At 30.3% G+C, this 22,251-nt stretch overlaps 1 protein-coding gene across 1 annotated transcript; it reads left to right on the top strand.

Moving 5' to 3' along the window:
* Positions 14,378-20,778, top strand: LOC109361240 (fimbrin-2-like). Its single transcript, XM_019606629.1, has 15 exons — positions 14,378-14,470; positions 14,652-14,748; positions 15,076-15,246; positions 15,957-16,198; positions 16,278-16,449; positions 16,967-17,005; positions 17,086-17,154; positions 17,239-17,355; positions 17,822-18,033; positions 18,128-18,283; positions 18,571-18,770; positions 18,927-19,084; positions 19,309-19,405; positions 19,738-19,829; positions 20,460-20,778. Exons 1-15 carry the CDS (start codon positions 14,445-14,447, stop codon positions 20,643-20,645), a joined length of 2,034 nt encoding a protein of 677 aa, XP_019462174.1. The 5' UTR covers positions 14,378-14,444; the 3' UTR covers positions 20,646-20,778.

Genomic DNA, 22,251 nt, shown 5'->3' with positions numbered 1-22,251 from the left:
TATATATATATTTGATAGAATAAATGTTTTTCCACTTATATGTTAATTATCATTAACTCTTAATAAGAATAATACAAATTAACGGTGGATAATAGGTTGACAATGTATAGATTTTAAACTCAAATAAATTTAATTAATAGTATAATATGCACTGACAATATAATAATTTATAACTGTTAATGTATTATTTATTATTCATTTATATTACGAACATAATTAATTTTCTTGATATGTAATAATAAGATGTTGATATAATGTTATAAGGTCACACACATCTCGAAAAGCCAAAATGAGTTATACTTGTTGGGATGATAAGTCATTCAACATAAAATAAATGTTCATTGATAAAAGAAAAATGATACATCATTCTACTAATCTTCTTAATTATTCTTCTATACATAAGATAGTAATATATGTCATAAATTGATACTTTATTTGTTAGTAATTTGTTTACAAATATCATGTGTCACTTTCTTATATTTCTTATGAGTAAGATGTGATAAGAAGATATAATATTACAATACTCTTTCGGTAGTATCAAAATTGATAAATTGTTTTCATTAAACATACATTGCAATATGATAAAAAAGTTTAGTTTTATTATATTTTGATATAAAAAGTGTTTTGTTTTCTTCTGGAGTGTGAATTGTGAAAACGAGTGTGTGATACATGTTGATGTTGTTGTTGTTTAGTTTGGGGTTTGGAATGTGAGGATGAGATATGATGAACGTTGTGTTATGGGCATATACACCGAGAACACAACAAAAATGTCAGAGCAAAGAACTCTGGCCACACAAACATATTATTAATTATAGTATATTTAACTTTATTTCTGAAGTAAAAGTTTAATATTTATATATTGACACTATGATTAGGAAAAGTGTTAATGTACCCAAAAAAAAGTATAATTAGGAAAAGTGTTAATGTACCAAAAAAAAGTATAATTAGGAAATGTGTTTAAGGAAATGTCCTAAAGTTTGTACTTTGTATGTAAATATAATGAACTTTCTAATTTTTAATTACTACTTAAAATTTATTTCTTGGTGATGAAATTGATTCATGGAGCAATACAAGTTTAATATTATCTAATGTATAAACCAATTGATTCCTAGAGCAATACAAGTTTTACATACATGGCATGAATATACAAAAACACATATACATTGCATGAAAACATATATACATTATTACATGAAAATATAAAAACACACACTGAAATATAAACTTACTTATTTCATTTCAGATATGATCCTTCAAGGCATTCAACCTAATATCTGTTCATTTGTTGAATGTTATAGGCACAATCTGTCTAACTATGACCCTAATGTAGCTTACTAATGTATTGTCACCCTTACTTCTTGCACGGATAACATGCTTCATTGAAGTCATTCCATGGGGAGTTCGTTTATGAACAACAAGTTCCTTGTCTTTGGAGTCGATCGATGTAGATTCGTCACCACTGTGAGAATCATTATCACCACTTTGAGAAGTCATTGATGAAGTTTTTTGAGTTAGTTGTCTATTTTATGAGTGAATGAGGTTTTCTGCGTATAAGATTTTCTTTTCACAGAAGTTTGAGAGTTTAGAGGGAAGTGAATCAACTTTAGATATTTAAAACATCATAACAAATCAACAATGCATATTTAAGCAATCGCTATTGATATGTCATATCAACAACGCATCCTTAAAGGAACGCCGTTAAGCATTTCCAACTTTTGATAGCTCATATCATAAAATATCTACAGCGCACCCTTAAGTGAACATTGTTAAACATTATTAAAGATATATTGAAGGTTATTTTTTTGGAAGATGATAGTTGGTTAGGAAGTTAGGAATTAACAAGTTAGGTTTATGTTAGTTACTTGTTTTACAAACTTTCTTTTCTTCATTTCTCTTGTATAAATAAGTCATATTGGCTCACTTCTTGTTCAATCAATTCATTCATTCATTCAATTCAATTCAATGAATGAAATTCTCATTCTTTCTTTCTTGTTTTATCAAGATTCATGCATGGCTCTACCACTTTAACATGGTATCAGAACAATAATTATGTGCTTCCGCTTATGTCTTCCACCTTCTTTGATTGTTTTTATTTTCATGCATGATTCTACCATTTTAACAAACATCCTCAACTTATAATCGTTCATCGTCATAAAATATCAATAGCATACCCTTAAAAGAGCAATGTTAAACATCTAGGAGGAGAATCATTATAACATATCAACATCGCTCCTTTAATCATGCGCTATTGAATAAATGTTAATTAACAACACATTCTTGAATGAGTGTTATTGAAGTTGTAATACTTGTGTTGTTGTTTATACAGTGATATATATGTTGCCAAAATACATTATTCAGTTCGATCGCAGTAGCAAAATATAATTATTCATCCAAACGACAAATACAAATGTTCATGTAGTTTACACAATTAACCATCCAAAAGACAAATAGCAAAAAAGAAATTAACAACAATTATTCAGTCGAATAAATCATCCCCATGTGCATAGTAGAATTAACAAATTTCACATAGTCTCGATCATCGTCTCCTATAGCCGTTAAGAATAACTACAAGAACAAAAATTAAAAAAATTAGCTAGACATAGAGATATAAATAAACATTCAAATCCAGTAAATTAAACAAAATTGACATACACATTGTTTTGTAGGAACATTTTTTTTTCTATTTTTTTATAACAAAACTTCCATTTTTCTTTTTGCCTCCTATCTTCGGTTTCTTTTCGATTTCTTTATTTTTTCTTCCTCTTATCTTCTTCTTTTTGGGTGCATTGACTAATTATAAAAGCATACAATGACTAATTAGACAAATATAAAAAGAAAACACAAATATGTTTCACTATACATTTTGTACTATATAAGTCTATAACATTTTGAAGAAATAAAAACAAAGCAACAAAAATAATACATTTTATTTTCTTGGATCATAAGCAAAGTCTTTACTTGGATCAGAAGGGAAGAAAAATATGGAGAAAAGAAAAATAGTACATACTGAAACATAACAACACTTGAAAAAAGAAATGGAAATAGAATTCTCAGTGTGAACCACAACATATATAGATTCAAATGAAAAGAAAATCGCTACCGTTATCCTTGACAGATGTGCAAACAAACAACAAACAAAGAGACACATAACTCCACCCTTAATTTTTCAGATATGTAAATATCGTATCCAAACAACAATACCATATAAGAAAGCGTTGTTACTATATCATTTTCAACAACACTTTTTCACGCCTACGCTGTTGAAGTTATATCCGCCTACCCAAATAGACAATACTTGCTCTTCTAGTGTCAAAATTGTTTTATTTGCAATATGTTTTCTCATCATATAATTGTGGCTGAAATCTATTCCATTATTAATTGTTGCTCAATTAAGAGCCTAAAGAAAGTAATTTTAATGGTAAAAGGTAAGAGATAATAAACTATAGATAAAAAAATCCTCATTTTTGTGTGATATAACACAAGGAAAAACATCATTTGAGTGTAAACAGATGAAGTGAGTGGTGAGGTCCTTTTATCCATGTTATTATTGGCATCTTTATTGTGATAAATGGCAAGATCTTCTCATGGAAAATATGAGTCTAATGGAAATAGAAGGCACAATTCCAAGAGAATCGGATGAATTCTTCTAATTTCAACTCCAATCCAATCATGATGGAGAATCAAACAAATCCTTAGTTGTTCTATATCACCACCTTTGTCTCCATGAAAGGTGTATTAGGATAAGAAAAGATTGAGACATAATTTAGAAAAGTAAAAATAAAATTGAAAGAGAAAGAAATAAGAGAAAAAGAATTGAGAAAAAATAAATAAAAAGAAAATGAAAGGTAAGAAGAGATGAGTGAAAATATTGGAAAAGAAAAAGAGAGTGAAAAATAAAAGCAAATAGAGAAAGAAAAAGAGAGTAAAGAATTTTTTTAACTCTATTGCTCTTTATTCTTCTTTTGGTGATTGGATTTACATTAAGTAGGGTATATGATTCCCAAGGAAACACCTCACAAGTAACCATATTTTGATAAAGAAACGCATTAATATCATTCCTTTAGTTTACAGATCTAGCCTATATAATAAAGATGTTGCATGTTAGAATAATGAGTAGAGATTTATCATCATACTAAATTCTTCTACACCATAAGAAATTAATATATATTGTTGGTAAATCAATTAATAATAAATAATGTTATTTTTCTTATGAAATACAAAGATTTATACGATGATATATCATTTTCGTGCAATAATTGTTTGATAAAAACATACCTAAAACTCATAGACATATTGGAGATAATTTATATATGATTAAAAATGAATACCACTGCTGTTTTCGATCCCTACGCGTTTTAGTTTCTCAAGTGGCGTTCATTCATGGATAACAACCACAATACTTGATATTTTATACTATCCTGGGGCATACCTCCTAAAGAAATATTCGTACTTAATCCAGACACGAAATCATTTGGTTAAGTACGAGTTTCTAACAAAAACAGAAATAACTCCCAACTTTTGAGGTGGTTGGGAGATTCGGGTGTCATATTCGGACACCACTATGTCAGATGTATTCTCTCTCACCTCGGGTTGCAGAGCGGATTATTTCCCTTCCGTGAATGCGTATGTTGTCCGACTTCGAACGCCTTGAAACTAAACACGAAAACCAATAAACGATTCGCGAGTCAAATCGTTTTCCTACTAACTCTACACTGAAGACATCGAAAACTTTCATCCATCCGTTCCAAGATTCATATTCTTGAACCATCATTTATCCTTGAAAGTTTTGTTCTCAATTCCTATCGATTCATGATCATTTCAACACCTTTTTACAATGATTGATCTCATGATCAAAATGACATTTCGATTCGAAATATTCTTTGATTTCAAAATCATCATCATCATAAAAAATATGCATATTTTTAAACACTAAAATAGCCCCATGAACAACAAGATTTCATGGTTTCAAAACAACAATTTCTAGATTCACGAAAACTCATTTTTCACGTCCTTGCGTATAACAAGAGATAGAAAGATTTTTTAGAAAATGTTGACGATTGAAAATGTTCGTAACATATGCATAAACATCATACTCAAATATCGTAAATAATGAACGACTAGATTTTCTAAAAGATGAAGAATAAGCATGATGATTTACCTTAGTGTTCTTGAGAAAATCCAAAGGAAGAAGAAATGCAATGCAATGTAGAGCCAATGGTTTCTCAAGGGGGTGAACTCTTTTTAAAGTGCCATGGTTCAGTTTTTTGAGAAGCAAGTCAAGGGTTTCAAGAGTTTTTATGACTCTTTTAAGTGAAATAAATCAGAGTTAGTGAAAATTGAATATGATTTATGGATACAAACCAAGGGTTTCCAAGATTAATGATGCAATGGCTAAGTGAAGGGTTTGAGGGATTTAGTATAAAAGATGAGTATTTTTGCATGTTTGCCCAGCAAGTTTCACTCGGAAACATGATGTGACTTTTTCAGTGAAACATTCGCGATGAGACCATGTCCGAGTATTATCGGCTAATACTCGGCTGGATGTTAAAATCTTCTGATTACGATTACAATTTCGAAATGCTGAATTCAGAGTGAAAAATATTTAGAAATGCGTTTTGGACAAACTTGATATCTATCCTAACTCTAATTAATATTTTGAAGCCAATGGCGCAATCGGAATTCGATTCCGACCTACGAAATTCAAAAACACGTCATTGGGTCGAATTCAGACGAATTTGGGCCCGACAGCAGTCCAAAAACTTTCTTTTACAGAAAATTACGAAATTTTACCATAAAATAGGAATTCTCAACACAAGACTAACACTCAACTGCTGTTTAGCCTAATTCATTACCGATTAATTTCTAAAATTATTTTTTATTAAAAATAAATAATTAATAAAATATATCGAATTTTCATGGTGTTGCATCACTACCTTAGTGGTAGCGACTTAATGAAATTTATGACTATAAGTCATTGATGTCATGAGTTCGAGTCGTAGAGACTCCCTTTAGGGGATAAAATATTGCAGGGGTATTTAAGTTTAATTTGTGTCACGCTTAGTAAATTCATGGGCCCGAAGGGTCTCATGTCAAGGCTGAGGTGTGATATTAAAAAAAACACTGCAGATGATATTTAAGCTTAATAGATAGCACACTCAATAATTTCATGGATCGATGGGTCGCATGTCAAGGCTAAGATGTTACAATTTTTACCCATTTTTTGGCAATCATATCATCACCTTCTTGAGTCTACATTTTACCTTTATCAAACAAATTCTCAAACTACATTACAATTCGCACCTTATGGCTAAAGAGATGTGCATGTGAATACCAAATCAATGATGACTCTTTAATGATAAATGAGATCAAACCCAATGGTACTCCAAATCAGCAAACAATGATAAATCTTGCAGTTAGCAATAGTGTTAAATGAAAACCATGTGTTGGAAGGGCCCATTGTGATACATAGGGTAATGAAAACTGTTTGATACTTACAATATTAGGGTATATACCTAAACAATGTGGACCTTAACAATGATTCATATTGTTGTGAAGAGTGGAAGCAAAAACAGCAAAGACTTCTACTATTCTCTCAATTATTTATAGTATATTATCAAAAGTGTTACCTTTTTCTTCCTAGAAAATGTGACACCATGCCCCTCTTGTATTATTGCCTTTTAGCAAAGGAAAAAATAGATTGAAAAGATTATATGAACTAATAAAAGTTACATAATCTTGCACACCACATGTAGGATTTTGAACCATACCTTAAATCTTGATTAGTCTCACATTTTGGATTTTTATTTGGGGCCACCCATGCTGCGGGTAGTGATTTTTCTATAATCACAAATTGAGAGTTACCTCTAGGTAGTGTTGTAGGAGTTTTTTCCCCTTCTAAATGGTATATGATACCTTTTTCGTTTTTTCTATGATGACAAAGTGAGTAATATCTGCCAGCCCGCCTATATAGTTTATAATTTTTTTCCGAACATAACATACAAATTTACTCATTTTAATTATCAAGCTCATGTATAATAGAGGCAATCCGTAGGTATAATATTTTATAAAAAATAAAATTCATATAATGTAATTTAATCACTAAAAAAGTAATATAATACAAATTGTTTAAATTTTTTTACCTTTTCAATTTCTCTATTTAATTTTTTAATTTTTATTTTATGAATTTTTAATTATTTATCTATACTGACAGACGAGCCTGTAAATCCATTTTAAAACGAATAAGACATGAGAATTTGCCCAAAATGATAAATGGAGATATTGCACCTGCTTTTGATTTGTGGGCGTGGAATAATAGTGATAGCCAACCCCTTTTGATCACTAGGTATGATGGCTAAACCCCAATTAGAAAAAGTTGAGTAACCCACGTGAGTAGTCCTTTTCATAATAGTGCTTCACAACTATGCTTGTATGGGTAATGAGTTACTTTAAGCATATAAATTGTTGAGTTTATTCAAGTGTAAAATCCCATATTGGATATATGAGGAGGAATAAAAAAGTTTAGAAGAATGAAAGACTCATAAAACTAATGTTTTGAGGCCCGAAACTTATTGTTATGCACACAAGTTCCATTGGATAAGTCTATGAAATATGTAAATTAAAGATTGTTTAGAGTTACAAAGTTAAGAGCATGCTTATTCCATTTTATTCTTTAATTCCTTTATTTAAAACTATATTTAAATGAAAGTGAAAAAAACTCTAACTAGATATCAAGATATTACAAACATGTCTTGGGTTATCTTGAAAGGTTGAATTCCAATAGATATCTGCAGTTGTTTAATTATATTTGAGAAAAAATGTATACCGACTATTTATATGTAATCATCGTTAATTTAAAAAAAAAAAGTAAACCAAATAAATGATAAATGGTATAATAATTGCGTATAAATCTTTACACTCACAGAATCACAGTAAGTAAATATTGTGGTTAACACTTAAAGGATCGTGATCTAATTTGGCACTGTTTTTTCCCATGTTATTACTAAAATAGACTAAGTTGGGACACGAAATTATGTATATCTCATATGTTTGGTTAAACAAATTGTCAGATAACATCAATTTTGTGTGCATCAAATATCTGCTTTAGAGGTAACATATCAATTGTTTAGACTTTAGACCATATATATGAATGTGATATTCAATCATTGGCAACTGAAAGAATATCATAATATAATAACTAAAAAAAAGAATACCATAATATATCTTCCATACTATTTTATCTATGACCATATCTTTATACTATTATAAATGAAATTAATATATTATCTCTATTCTACGATTAAAAATTATATTTCCATCTTACTTCAGATTCTATTATTTCTCTAAAAAAAGTTAAATATATTATTATATCTCATAATAAGTTATATATATAATTTTTAAATTTTTATAGTCTATATCTATACTTCTCCTATTTATGTGAGCATTAAGCTATAATAATTTTTTTGCATTGAATTACAAAAAAATATAAGTTTTGTTCTTTAGTCTTGAGAAGGTGGGGTCTGAATGTACGGTAGCTCATATCAAATCTTCTACTATCGCCTTAGAAATGCTTGAGAGTGTTGGATGAAGTATCTGAAAATGTTCTTCGATGATCAAGTCAGTATATGAAAAAGATATACATTTTAAGAGTTAGAGAATAATAGCAAGAGATAAAGAGTAAGTGAGTAAATGAATAAGCATAAGTAAATTTCCTTATGGGGGAGTCCCTCATTTATAATGGAAAGGTGAGAGAAATATTCCCTTGTAGATCCATTAGGCCTAGTTGACCGACAGGCCTTGTCGGACCTACTTCAGACATGCACAAGTTGTTTTTCCTATGTCAAGCAGCTCTGGTAGGTCCATTTTATCGTTTGGCTGAAAGTATTGTAGCATGTAGTAACATGCAGTTTATAATAGATGTTTGTGCTATTCAAACGATGTGATAGTCTTGTGCATGTGCCATAGTAGTAAGCCGTCAGAAGTGGTCCTGTGCTATTTTGTCGCCACCATCCGATCTACAGAGCATCCATCCAGATATGAGATTGTCCGGTTGGGGCCCGAGAGAGTTGGGGCAGATTCATCTTGTCCAACTTCAATGAATAAGTATTGCTCGATTATGACATGTCATTTCTGAAGTGGGATGGAACAAGTTCATATGGATAATAATGTATGTTAAATTGCTAGTTATTATAAATTGTATTGGTTGTTATAGGACTTAATTTTGTATTGTCCTAATTTATCATTACTAATACATTATATTTCTAACTTATATCATACACCATATAAATTGAGTAAAATATTAAATAAATAGACTCAAACTATTATCTATCTAAAACTAAATTTATTAGTATCACCCAATATAAGTTCTATATATTTTATTATTTTAAGTCAATATCACAATATTAAATTGATATAAGTTTTATATTTTTGTCTATATATTCAATTATATTAAATTTATTGAATTAAATATGTAAGTTGACAAAGATGATAGATGCTAGTAAAAACACTAGTATTAGAAAAGGGAGTTGGGGAGTTTTTTTAGCTCGATTTGATCTCTTTTAATAATATATATTATATATATATATAAAGTTATTATCCACTAAATCTTCATTTATTTCAAAATTTGTCTATTGAGAATAATATGGCAATTACAATTTTTTGAGAATTTTATCTCTTGGTTTATTTTAAAAAATCACTACCCTCAAAAACGTTCTTATAAATTTAATAAAACCAATATTTTATCTATTATTTAATAAAGAAGTTCAATTCCTTTTTATAAATTTATCTTATGTGTAATAGTAATAAAAATGTAGATTCACTAACACTTCCTTACTTACATATAAATGCCACAATATCCATAGATGAATCCCTCTAAAACAATTTCGATATTGCAATAATAGACATATGTTATGTTTGCCATTGTTTATAGAAAACACTAATTTCTTTGCAGAATAATATTTCTTTACACTAATTACTTAAATGTTAACATGTATCTCTTTCCATTATCTCCTTTTAATTTTTTCATTTGCTCATTTTAGTATTTTTATATTATGAAAATTATGTTTCTGAACAAATACAAGGAAAAAAAAAGTTTGTCATCTACTCACCAAGTACAAAGGAGAGTAGCACACACATTCTCATGAGAAGACCCAAGGACCTCATAATGTCACAACCTCAACCTCAAACTGCCACCTTCGTCCCGCCGTCCATCAGCCACCGTTGACTTACCCAGAAACAAAGGAGAGTAGCACCCAGTGCCATGTCACAATTAAATTGAAATTTATCTCCCGATGGCCATGAAGTTGTGACATGATAGTGAGTGCTACTCTCCTTTGTTTCTGGGTGGACGAGATGATTATAACATCACATCCTTGACATGCGGTCCCTTTTGACCCATAAATTTACTGAATATGCAACCCTTCAAGTTTAATACTCCTACAATATTTTATTCTCTCAAGAGGAGCCTCTGTGACTTGAATCCATAATCTAAGAGACATATAGTCATAAGTTAGCCACCCAATGAAATTAATGCCTATAAATTCACGAGGTCATGAGTTCAAGTAGCGGAGGTTCCCTTTAGAGAAATAAAATAATACATGGGATATTTAAGCTTAAAGAGTGCATGACACACTAAATAAATTTATAAGTAAAAAATGGTCGCATATTAAAATTGAGGTGTTTAATAGCTGGTGAGCGAAGTGACAAGTTGAGGTTGTGACATTATAAGGTCCTTCTATCATCTCAAGATAGTGGGTGTGGTACTCTCCTTTGTTTATGGTGAGTAGATGGCAAACTCTTCTTTTCTGTTTGCTCATAAACATAATTTTTTAGAATAAAATAAAATACTAAAATGAGGAAATGAAAAAAATTAAAATGAGAAAAATGTAAAAAGTCACGTGTCAATATTTAAGTGATTTAAGTAGATAAGTTATCTACTCACATCAAAGGTACATTATTCTCAATTCTTTAAGAGTTTATTACTTGTAAACTGTTTTATATATTAGTGTTACTTAAAAGTCAATAATTATTAATATATGAATAGTGAATATGCTAACTCTTACACGGTTACTTCACAACTATTTTCTATTTCTTTAATATTCATTATAAGACATCATACATCTATATATATATAGTAAATTATACCGGCACTTTCTGAGTTTTAGTGAAATTATACAAATCAAAACTCTTTTGTATCTACACAAACCATCCCTAAATTATATACATACATTACACTGACTACCTTTACAAGAGATGTAAGTGAAATCTTTTAATCAAAAAACGTGTGATAAATGTACTTAAGTTAAACAAAATATGATATATTGTGAAGATAAATTCAAATAGTATAGGAATCAATGTCTTTTCATTATTTTTGGTTCGTTACAAAATACATCAACGATTTTAAGGATGTGTTTTTTAAATCACTCTTATACTCTTATATTATTTGGATTTGTCTTTGCAACATACCATATTTTCTTTAACTTCATTACAGTTATTTAAAATATTATACTTATTACTCTTGCATGGGTACTAACTCTAATGGAAGAATATAAATTATCAATAGTTTATGTAGAAACGAAAGTGGAGGATTTGTTTATATAATTTCAATAAAACTTAATGGGTATGAGCATCATGTATATAAGAATAATAAATCAAATAGTTATATTTGTGCATTGTCACTTAAGCTTTTTTACATATTTTTACTTACGAAGTTCATTTTTTAATCTGTCAGTATTTTTCACGTATAGTGTATAGATTATTCCTTTTTTTGCATTTAAAGTTATAGTTTATTAGCTGTCACTCTTCTCTTCCAAGTTTAATGGAGTTCTTTGTTTTCATGAGATACTCACGGGATAACATTATTTCACCTATATTTTTGTATTGTTTTATGCTTTTACTAAACCACCCCTTAAAACCACTTTAAACAAGAATAGTGTGAGTTAGGTGGAATGTGGATCCCTTAGGTTATGGGATAGGACTATTTTAAAAAATGATAAATGAGTATTAAGAATATAATAGTAGGGATTAAGGCTTTTAGATTCCTAGGAATCATACTCATCAAATATTAAAAGTAACAAATATTAATTCATACTATGTTTTGTGATAGCTAAAATGTTGTATATTTGACCAAAAGTAACAAATATCATATTAATACCTAGCATATTTATGTGAAGTGTCACTTCATCAAATTGAGGGAAGAATATTCATACTATTGACAATCTTGTAAACATTTTTATGAAGTCACTTCTTGTTGTCAAGTTAAGCATGTTTGGCCTTGGTTGGTGCCTAAGAAACTTGATTGCCCTTGAAGGTTTACTTTCAAACCAAGGTAGAGATATTAGAACAAGGATCAATGTTCAAAAATTCGTATCTCCCTGTCCTAAGTCAATTACATTCCATCAAGTAATAAAAAGTAAATTATTTCTATTTTTTAGGAGTTTTTTTATATTTAATTGGTACTCTTTGATTGAAATGAGACACAATAGACACAAAATTTTGGGACATGTGATCTCCTTATATATTATAGGTTGTATGTCAAATTTCCTTTCAACTCTACACTTCTCATGCTCTAACATAGTGAATATTATTTCTTCCTCTTTTTTTTTGTGTGGAGTTTTCTCATCTATATCTTAAGGGTTTTATTCATATAAATATTATGATTAATTTCTCTTTTGCATTATTTCTTTATATATTCCCATATAAATATCTCTTATTGATCATGCACTTCATTCCTTACAAATATTTTAAAACTCATTGTTAGCAATAAAAAAGTTTCAAAGACTAAAGTACTTAAATACCACAATTATATTCGTTATATACATAATCTTTTCTATATGACATTTTTAAGTAGTTTGATGTGAATTAAAATACTGTGTTGATATAATTAGTAGTGTTAAATTTGTCAATAGCTAGATGTATTTTCTAGAGTCACTCTTTGTTATTGAGACTCATTATCTTTTCACTCAATTAATGATGTTATAAACTCTTTCTCTTTCCACCCAATTAGTAAGTATATTTTCATAAAATAATAATTAATGTACACAATTTTAAAAATAATACTATAAAATGATCAAAATCAAATTCTTAAAACATCTCCACAAAAATGATTATTAATGATTGAAAATACTCTCAAAAGAATACTTTGAAACAAAAGCCATGTTATTAAGTCAGATATATTTCATGTGAATATATTTTTCCCTTACCATATATTTGATTATGATTGAATATCTCTCTGTATTGAAATTTTTTCTTCAAAAGTTAGAAGCATATTATTAAGAAAACCCACATGTTTGCTGAGTTAAAGGATTTAAGTTTAACACTTCAAGTTTGAGATTATGGAATTGCTCAACAATGTAACTTTTTTTTAAGTAAATTGTAGCTTTTTAACTTGGTCAATATACTACTAGAGCCATTTGATAACTAAAAATCGAAGGAAACTTCTATCTTTTAAACTAATTGAAGTAATATTTGAAAATGAAAGTAACTTTTTAATAATTCGTTTTTGAATTGCATTCTTCAAATTTTTAAATAACTACATTAATTACTCCAAACTAAAACCATATTATTTTTGTTGTCTCACATTATCTCGAAATAAGTAAATAAAATATTGCATAACCAATGTAACTGAAATATTAAAATAAATGAATAAAAGTTTTTATTTTAAAATATTTATGTGTTTAATTACTCCGATTAATAATTATTTAACTAATAAATAACTAAATAAATATTAGATATACTTTTAGTTATTTTTTATATTTCAATTAATTACAAAGTATAAGCTTCCACCCCCCTTTATTACCAACTACAAACTTTATACTACTATAAACTAGTTTTATCAAACTAACCCTATAAAACTTATAAATAAATCAAAGGACATACTTACATTATGATGAAACTTTGAAACTACCTCTTTTTTTAACGGCAACAAAGAAGGGCCCCATCCCAAGTTGGTGAGGAACATAAATGAGTAACTCCATTTTCAATAGGATATGTTAGATTTGTTTGAAAATTCTATTTAAATTCATTTATACTCAAGTTAATTTATATCAGTTACATTCAATCTCAATCATTCATTTTTTAAATCCAACAAACAAAATAAATGATAAAAAATAACGACAATTTCTGGAAATGTCACCATTTGTTATTAAAAACTAAGTAAATATTATTTTAGTCTTCCAAATATATCACTTTAAATAAGTGAAAAAAACCAAAAAAATGGTTTTAGAAAATATTAAATATGAATCAAATTAGTTATTTTTACCTTATTTTACAATATCTTTTTTAACTCTATTAAGAGTATGCCTTTAACTCGACAAGAAACTAATCTCTTTCATGTTCATAACTACCGGTTTTTTTCCCTTCAATTTTTCAAGTTCATCCTGATTTAAAACCTTGTAACTAGTTGTAACAATTTGAATTATCACTCACACTTAACAGAACAACTTTGAACTATGACAGCTCTTCCATGTCCCAATATGTAGGCCTTACTCACCTTCTTCAATGACACTCTCCTACTACCACTTTCCACTTTCCACTTTCCACTTTTCTATAAACTTAACTTTTACAAAAATCAATTTTTATATATACTACTAACTCAAATCTTCTATCTTTTTCTCTTCCTCTTCAACATAGACATAACCTTAACATTTCTCTCACAGGTTCTTAGATATGTCTGGTCATTGGGGCATTCTTGTTTCAGATCCATTGCTTCAAAACCAGTTCACTCAAGTTGAGCTTCGTAGCTTAAAAACACAAGTAAGTTACTTCAAAATCGTTCTTTGTTCTTACCCTTTTGAATATTTGTTTCAAAATAAGATCAATGACCCATTGTTATTCTAGCTGTAGTAATATTTTACCACCTTGGATCAAAATAAGATCATTGGTCTTAGATGAGTGTAAGTGAAAAAATGGTTTACAACTTGTTACAATCATGTTGTTGCAGTTGCTACAATCATGCAAAGTTTTTGAATCTTGGGTTTTACTTTATTTGTTGATTTGTCTACAAAGATTGGATTTTTGATGTTGTTGATGTAATTGAGGTTTATGGGTCATGATGATTATTGTTTATTATGGTTGGTGCAGTTCATGAGCATGAGAAGAGAAAATGGGAGGCTTATCATTGGGGACTTGGCTTCTAAGATGTCAAGGTTGAAAGTTATTGGAGATAATCTGAATGAAGAAGAGAGAGCTTCTTATATTCAGGATTTGTATCAGAACACAGATGAGGAAGTTGATTTTGAATTGTTTCTCAAGGTGAGTTTTAAATTTTAATTTATCTTCTGGATTTTATGTCATCCTTTTCAGCTATCAACTTTTTTTCTTTTATGGATAGTGGATCTTTTTTTACTTTTAAGAAATTCATTATCCACAACAAATCACTTTTATTCTTTCTAATTTATTTTCTGATCTCTCCAGATCTCCAGACACATGACCAATAACATAGTTGTTAAACACAGCAACTGTATAAGATTTACTCCTAGAGCAAACGGATCCCGACATCCCGTCCTATTTTTATATATATGTATCAACGTTCTAGATTGCAATTGTGATCACAATATTGTTGTTTTGGCGGTCTCTGCAACGATGCAACCTCATCGCATCCGCATCATATATATATATATATATATGAGGAAATATAATATTAGATGGTTGATTTAATGGAGTTTTGCTTGCTTATGTATGTAAAAGTACAAGAGAAAAAGAAAGAAAGAAGGAGGCAATCATATTTTGACTTTACTGGCTGCAAAACATGTTGAAATGTAACCATACTTAGAGTCTTTCAATTGCTTTTCTTTAGTAGTTAAACATCAAAGGGGGCTTAATTTTGATCTTGTTCTCTCTCTTTTTATACAGAAAGTAGAAAAATAGTTTATGCATAATATATACGAAACAATTTCAGTAGTTGTAGCCAAGTGAAAATTTAATATGAGTGGTAACAAATAATAGTGCTATAATGTTGACAGGTTTACTTGAAACTACAAACTTTTGCAAGTTCTAGAACAGGAAGTACTGCAAAGAACTCTTCAGCATTCCTTAAGGCTGCAACAACAACATTGCTTCATACAATAAGTGAATCTGAGAAGTCATCATATGTTGCACATATAAATAACTATCTCGGCGAAGATGAGTTTCTCAAGAAATACCTTCCGATTGATCCTTCAACCAACGACCTTTTTGAAATTGCAAAAGATGGCGTTCTTCTTTGGTACGATACATTTTCGTTTATTTCCCTATGTTATTGTTTTTGAACATTTCTTTTTGAAAAGATTTACATGTTGTTGCAGTAAGCTTATTAACGTGGCAGTTCCGGGGACTATTGACGAACGAGCAATCAATACAAAAAGATTACTAAATCCATGGGAAAGGAATGAAAACCATACACTTTGCCTCAACTCTGCTAAAGCAATTGGATGTACTGTAGTCAACATTGGTACTCAAGACTTCATTGAAGGAAGGGTGTGTTTGTATATGGCTTTCTATTTTTCGCATATTAAAGTAGCACTATCACTTACTATATGCTAATGTATTTTCGTAACGTGCTATATGGTGTTTACGATCAAATCCTGTCTACCTCTCTGTAAGTGTTACACATTGGATACTATGATAGTGAATCTCAGAAGTATTTTATGATTATATTCGACTTAGCACATGCCTTTTGGCTATGTAGTTGTTGTGTCTGTAGTACTAGTTTTTTTCCGCATATTTGATATACATTTTCTTTTCTATGATAATGTAAGTTCAACTCAAAGAAGATTCAGACCAACTCTAGATTCATGCTCTCCCTTTCTTTTCCTCGCCTAGTTTCGTGTAAGAAGTTTCATAACTAATCAAGAACCGGAATACTATTTTACTTTAGTTTTAGAGCGAGGTCTATGTTAATTGTTTCTCCTATAGTTTTCTTAGGAGTTTCACATATTGTTTTCTTTTGTGCATTTTGTGGGTTGGTATCTCATTTCTTTTGTTGTAATTTCAGCGTCATCTGGTGCTTGGGTTGATTTCGCAGATCATTAAGGTAATTTTGGTTTAACATTTTGGTGCATATTAATTATTTTGTGATAAACTTTCGACATTCTAATCGTGGTGCAAAATTAGATACAATTATTGGCGGACCTGAACTTAAGGAAAACTCCTCAGCTTGTGGAGTTAGTCAGTGATAGTAAGGTAAATAACTTGTTTTCTTGATCTCATTGTATTTTCGTCATTTGTTATATATGCTGGCTTCATATTTCTGTAATGAAAAAACAGGATATGGAAGAGTTGATGAGTCTATCGCCAGAAAAGATTTTGTTAAGGTGGATGAATTTCCATTTGAAGAAAACATGTTACAAGAAGATTGTCACAAACTTCTCCTCCGATGTTAAGGTAACGACTAACGAGTACTTTTTAGAAATAAATGTATTAGCGATATCGTTTGCTTTAGATGATTATAAGAACAGTGCTTTCTTTATCCACCAGTACTATTTGATGTCAAAGTGTGTTTTGTTCACTTGGCATCTGGAATAAAAATTTGCTCATTGATTGGAAATTTCACAAGCTCGGTTTCCAGCTATCATAAAACTTTTTGTAATGATGAACTGAAAATGGTTTGATATCTTATTCATCAAATGGTAAATAAGAAACAAGTAAATTGTAGCGTTGAACATTAATCGAAATGAATTATGTTATTTGGTAGTCTTCAAAAGACACATTTCTTGAAGATTCTTTATGCATTGTTCCACTTTTCCTATATACCATTTCTAGTATTATGAGGTATGAATTGTTATAGATGCTTCTAAACGGATTTCGTGTAATAGGCAGTTTTTGATCATGTATGGTTCTGTAACTGCAGGATGCAGAGGCTTATGCTCACCTTCTAAATGTTCTTGCACCAGAATTCACTAATCCGTCCACATTAGTAGTAAAAAATCCTTTTGAACGAGCAAAGTTAGTTCTCGAACATGCCGATAAGATGGGTTGCAAGCGATACTTAACTGCAAGGGATATAGTGGAAGGTTCTCCAAATCTTAACCTTGCTTTTGTCGCTCATATTTTTCAACACAGGTAATAATAATCTTTCTCTTGACTTGAGCAATGACATATGTTTCACTTTCAAATGTATGCAAACTAACTCAATTTCTGAATTTCCTTCATATAGGAATGGACTTCCAACTCGAACAAAACAGAGTTCTCTCCTTGAAACATTGCCCGACGACAACCAAGACTCTAGAGAAGAGAGAGCATTTTGCCTCTGGATTAATAGCTTCGGAAATTCAACATATATCAATAATGTCATTGAGGATGTTCGAAACGGGTAGAGCATCTCGTCCTTTTACCATTTCTCTTATATAGGTTGAGTATGAACTGGTTTTGTTAAAATTTGCTATGCAATTAAAAACTTCTTTTAAACTGTAACGAATTCAACCTTTTTACTCTTTTTAGTGAGTTAAGAATTCAATAATTGCTCAATAGATGTGAGTCAATGTTGAAATCATTCTAGCAAGTAGGAATGGCAGTGACAAGATTCTCGATTTCGGGATAGTTTGCTTTATTTTCTCGAGATTTATATCTTCTGATCGGGGTGGTTATGATTCTTTACAGGTGGGTACTTTTAGAGACTCTTGACAAAGTTTCACCTGGGATTGTGAATTGGAAGATTGCGAACAAGCCTCCGATCAAGATGCCCTTCAAAAAAGTCGAGAACTGCAACCAAGTTGTGAAAATAGGGAAACAACTTAAATTTTCACTGGTAAATGTTGCTGGAAATGACATTGTGCAAGGATATAAAAAGTTAATACTAGGTATGTTCACCTATAAACTATGTAGTATGTACTATTACCAGGTGGTAAGTCGATTGATATATCGAACATACTTCAGTCAATTCAATGATCACATATCCATTCTATAGAATATTTGTTGACATTGTCTAAACCGAACACTTCCGATTTTATCTTCAGCTTATTTGTGGCAATTGATGCGGTACAACATCCTGCAACTGCTGAAGAACCTGAGATTTCACTCTCACGGGAAGGAAATAACCGATGTTGATATTCTGCAATGGGCTAATAGCAAAGTCAGCAGCTCAAGAAGTCAAAGCCGCATGGATAGTTTTCGGGTATTGAATATATACACATATACTTATATATATATATATATACACAATCTAAAGCTTATTTAGTCTTCATAGCCATAAAAAGAATACTTTCTTTCCTATAAAAAATCGAAGTTTTACAGAAACAGCACTCTCATGGTTCTGAACAATGTCCTGATCAGACAAATTTTGTAGTCTTGGAATTTAATCTCGGAGAAATTCTGTCTTGTTTTTGTTTCAAATTTCAGGACAAAAGTTTATCAGATGGAATATTTTTCCTTGAACTTCTGAGTTCTGTGCAACCCAGAGCTGTAAATTGGAGTCTTGTGACGAAAGGAGTAACCGGTACATTTTCCTTTCACTCTTTCAATGACCTTGCATTGCATGCCTGTTTCAAACTGTAAATAAGAACTAGTACCTTTGCTTGAACCCTGTAACATTACTCAAATTGCTTTGGATTTTTGTAATGGTTTGAAATGATTATTCAGTAATATGTGTGTTGTTTTGGTTCACTCTTTGCATGTTTTCTACATTCTTTATTTTATCTCATTTCTACCACATTGAGTGAACATGAAAATGATGTCATTCATTTGCATACGTTTTGTGGTTTGATCATATGAACATAAATTTGTATGAATACATGCTTACTTCATGTTTGTTTGGTTTAAATTACACAGATCAGGAGAAAAAGATGAATGCCACCTACATTATCAGCATTGCAAGAAAACTTGGTTGTTCTATATTCTTGCTCCCTGAAGACATCACTGAGGTAGTTTGAAATTATGCTTCAAACCTTCTCTCTTTCTCATCTTCACATTGACCCTCTGTTTGTTGAGGTAAGGTTGTCAATATCGGGAGTATATCTGGACCACTCCATGTACCATCACCTATGATTGGTTGTAAAAAATTATTCAAATCAAAATTGTAATTTATTGAATATTTTTATGGCCAATCATATCTCTTGACATATGGAGTGACACAAAGGAGTGGGCAGCAGATGTGGACTCGTCTATATCTACCCTCCCAAACCACATTAGGTAGGAGCCTCGTGTAGTAGGCCTTTTAGATTATTACGTAACATTTTTATTAAAAAAAAACATAAATTGTGGTTGCGGTTGTGGTCACTGTGATTGTGACCATTGCAATGTGAATTGCGATCGCTGTGGTGTGAATTATTTTGTGAGCAAAAATATATTTTTGAAATCGATGCGGTCTAATGCGGCTATGTTGCAGCCTGATCTGACCTAAATGCGGTCCGATGTGGTTGTGTTGCACCCCGATATGGCTACATCATTGTGATTCGGTGTCACATTGTAATGTGATCATCACAACTTTATATTCATTCTTACTTTGTGCATTTTATCTGAATTTTTTTCCTAATGATGTTACACATTTTCAGGTGAATCAGAAGATGATCCTTACACTAACAGCTAGTGTAATGTATTGGTTCTTAAAACACCCTCATGAAGAAAGGATAATAGGAACTTCAGATAGTGAGAGTGGGAGTCAAATGGAGACTATATCAAATTCAACACTAGATGACTCTGCTTCTGATTCATCAGCAGAAGATAATGGGAATGTGTAAATATGACTATTGTGTAAAATGTTTTTGTAATGATCATATAATATATATATGAATCCTCTTTCATAATAGTTTATTAAAATATCATTGTATGCCACTAGATTAATTAATGGTTTCAAAGCAAATTTTGTAAGCAGTTGCTTCTTATGTGTGTGGCCGTTTTTTGAATCCTCAGCCTCTTTCACTTTATTCTTTAAACTCTTCATCCTAATCATAGCAGAGATGGTGCAGGTGGTGGTTGTGGCCGAGTTGATTGTGTTGGTCAAAGCATGACATCAATGACAATAACGATATTAGCAAACATAATGATGACAAAAGTAGTGATTGTTGTAGAGGTAGTGAAGATTGTGGTTGTGGTCAAAGTTGTGGCGATCATAGTGACAATGACAATATTAGTGGCATAGGAATGACGAGCGTAGTAGTGGTTGTCGAGGTAGTGAAAATTGTGGTTGTGATGGAGGTAGTCGATGGCAAGGACATTGGTCATAGTGGTAGTTTTGGCAATGACAACAACGGTGATCATCGACATAATGATGGTGTAAGCAACTATAGTGGTGGTATTAATGATAATAATGTTGATGTTGGTAATGGTTGTGATGATAATAAAAATGATAATTATCATTGTAGTGCAAAAATGATTATGATTATCCTTGTGGTAATTTGTAGTGGTAACAACGAAATGATTATCATGCTAGTGGTGATATTGATTATGATGATATGACAATGATAATATGGGAATGCAACAATAGCTATGGTGGTTGGATGAAAAAATTTAAACTAAAAACTATACTCTAAAAACATTTTTTATTATTTTAAGGGTGAGGCAAAAGTGGTTGAAAACGAATTAAAAATGATTTCAATCTTATTTTTTTTTCAAAGATGTTTTGTTTCGAAAACAATATTTAAAATCAAAAGCCTTATTTAGATTTTAAACTTAGCATTGCATCTCATAAAAAAGTTGTTTCAAATAAGTCCAAAAAGATTGAATGTCTAATTATTAAGAAGGAGAAAATGCATTTAGTAACAGTATACCAGTTTTATATATTGAAAGTCTATTATTCATCATTTATTTTTAATTAATTCTTCAAAAAAATTAATTATAAATAATATATTGATATGATCGTATATAATTTGTGTGATATAAGGTTCACTCATATGTAAAAATGGAGAGAGTGAACAATGATCAAACATGAATGAATGATGCATAATAATGTAACAATATATACACACTCATTATATTATATATATATATTTTTAAGAGAGTCAATAATAAGTAAACATAATGATATAATAACAATATATAAAATTCATATATCATATTTTCCTCTCTAAAATGAAAAAAATAGCAGAATCAACTTTTACCTCTTTGTCATTCATTTTCACCCTTTATCACTCTTTCCCACATCTTACCTCTTTGTCCCTCTGTCTCATACTGTGTAACTTCGTTTTCTGATTTCCTTTCCCATTACCATTACAAGTTATTTTATTTTGCTTTATATCCCATACCCCATTACTCCAAACTTTACCCTATGGAACGTTGGTTCAAGTCATACATACATGTTTGATTCCTCTTAAGTAAGGTCTCGAGTTCGAGTCTTGTAGATAGAAA

The sequence above is a fragment of the Lupinus angustifolius genome, chromosome LG11 (genome assembly GCF_001865875.1).
Source record: "Lupinus angustifolius cultivar Tanjil chromosome LG11, LupAngTanjil_v1.0, whole genome shotgun sequence".
NCBI lineage: Eukaryota > Viridiplantae > Streptophyta > Magnoliopsida > Fabales > Fabaceae > Lupinus > Lupinus angustifolius.
This window is presented reverse-complemented; position numbering and strand designations above follow the sequence as displayed.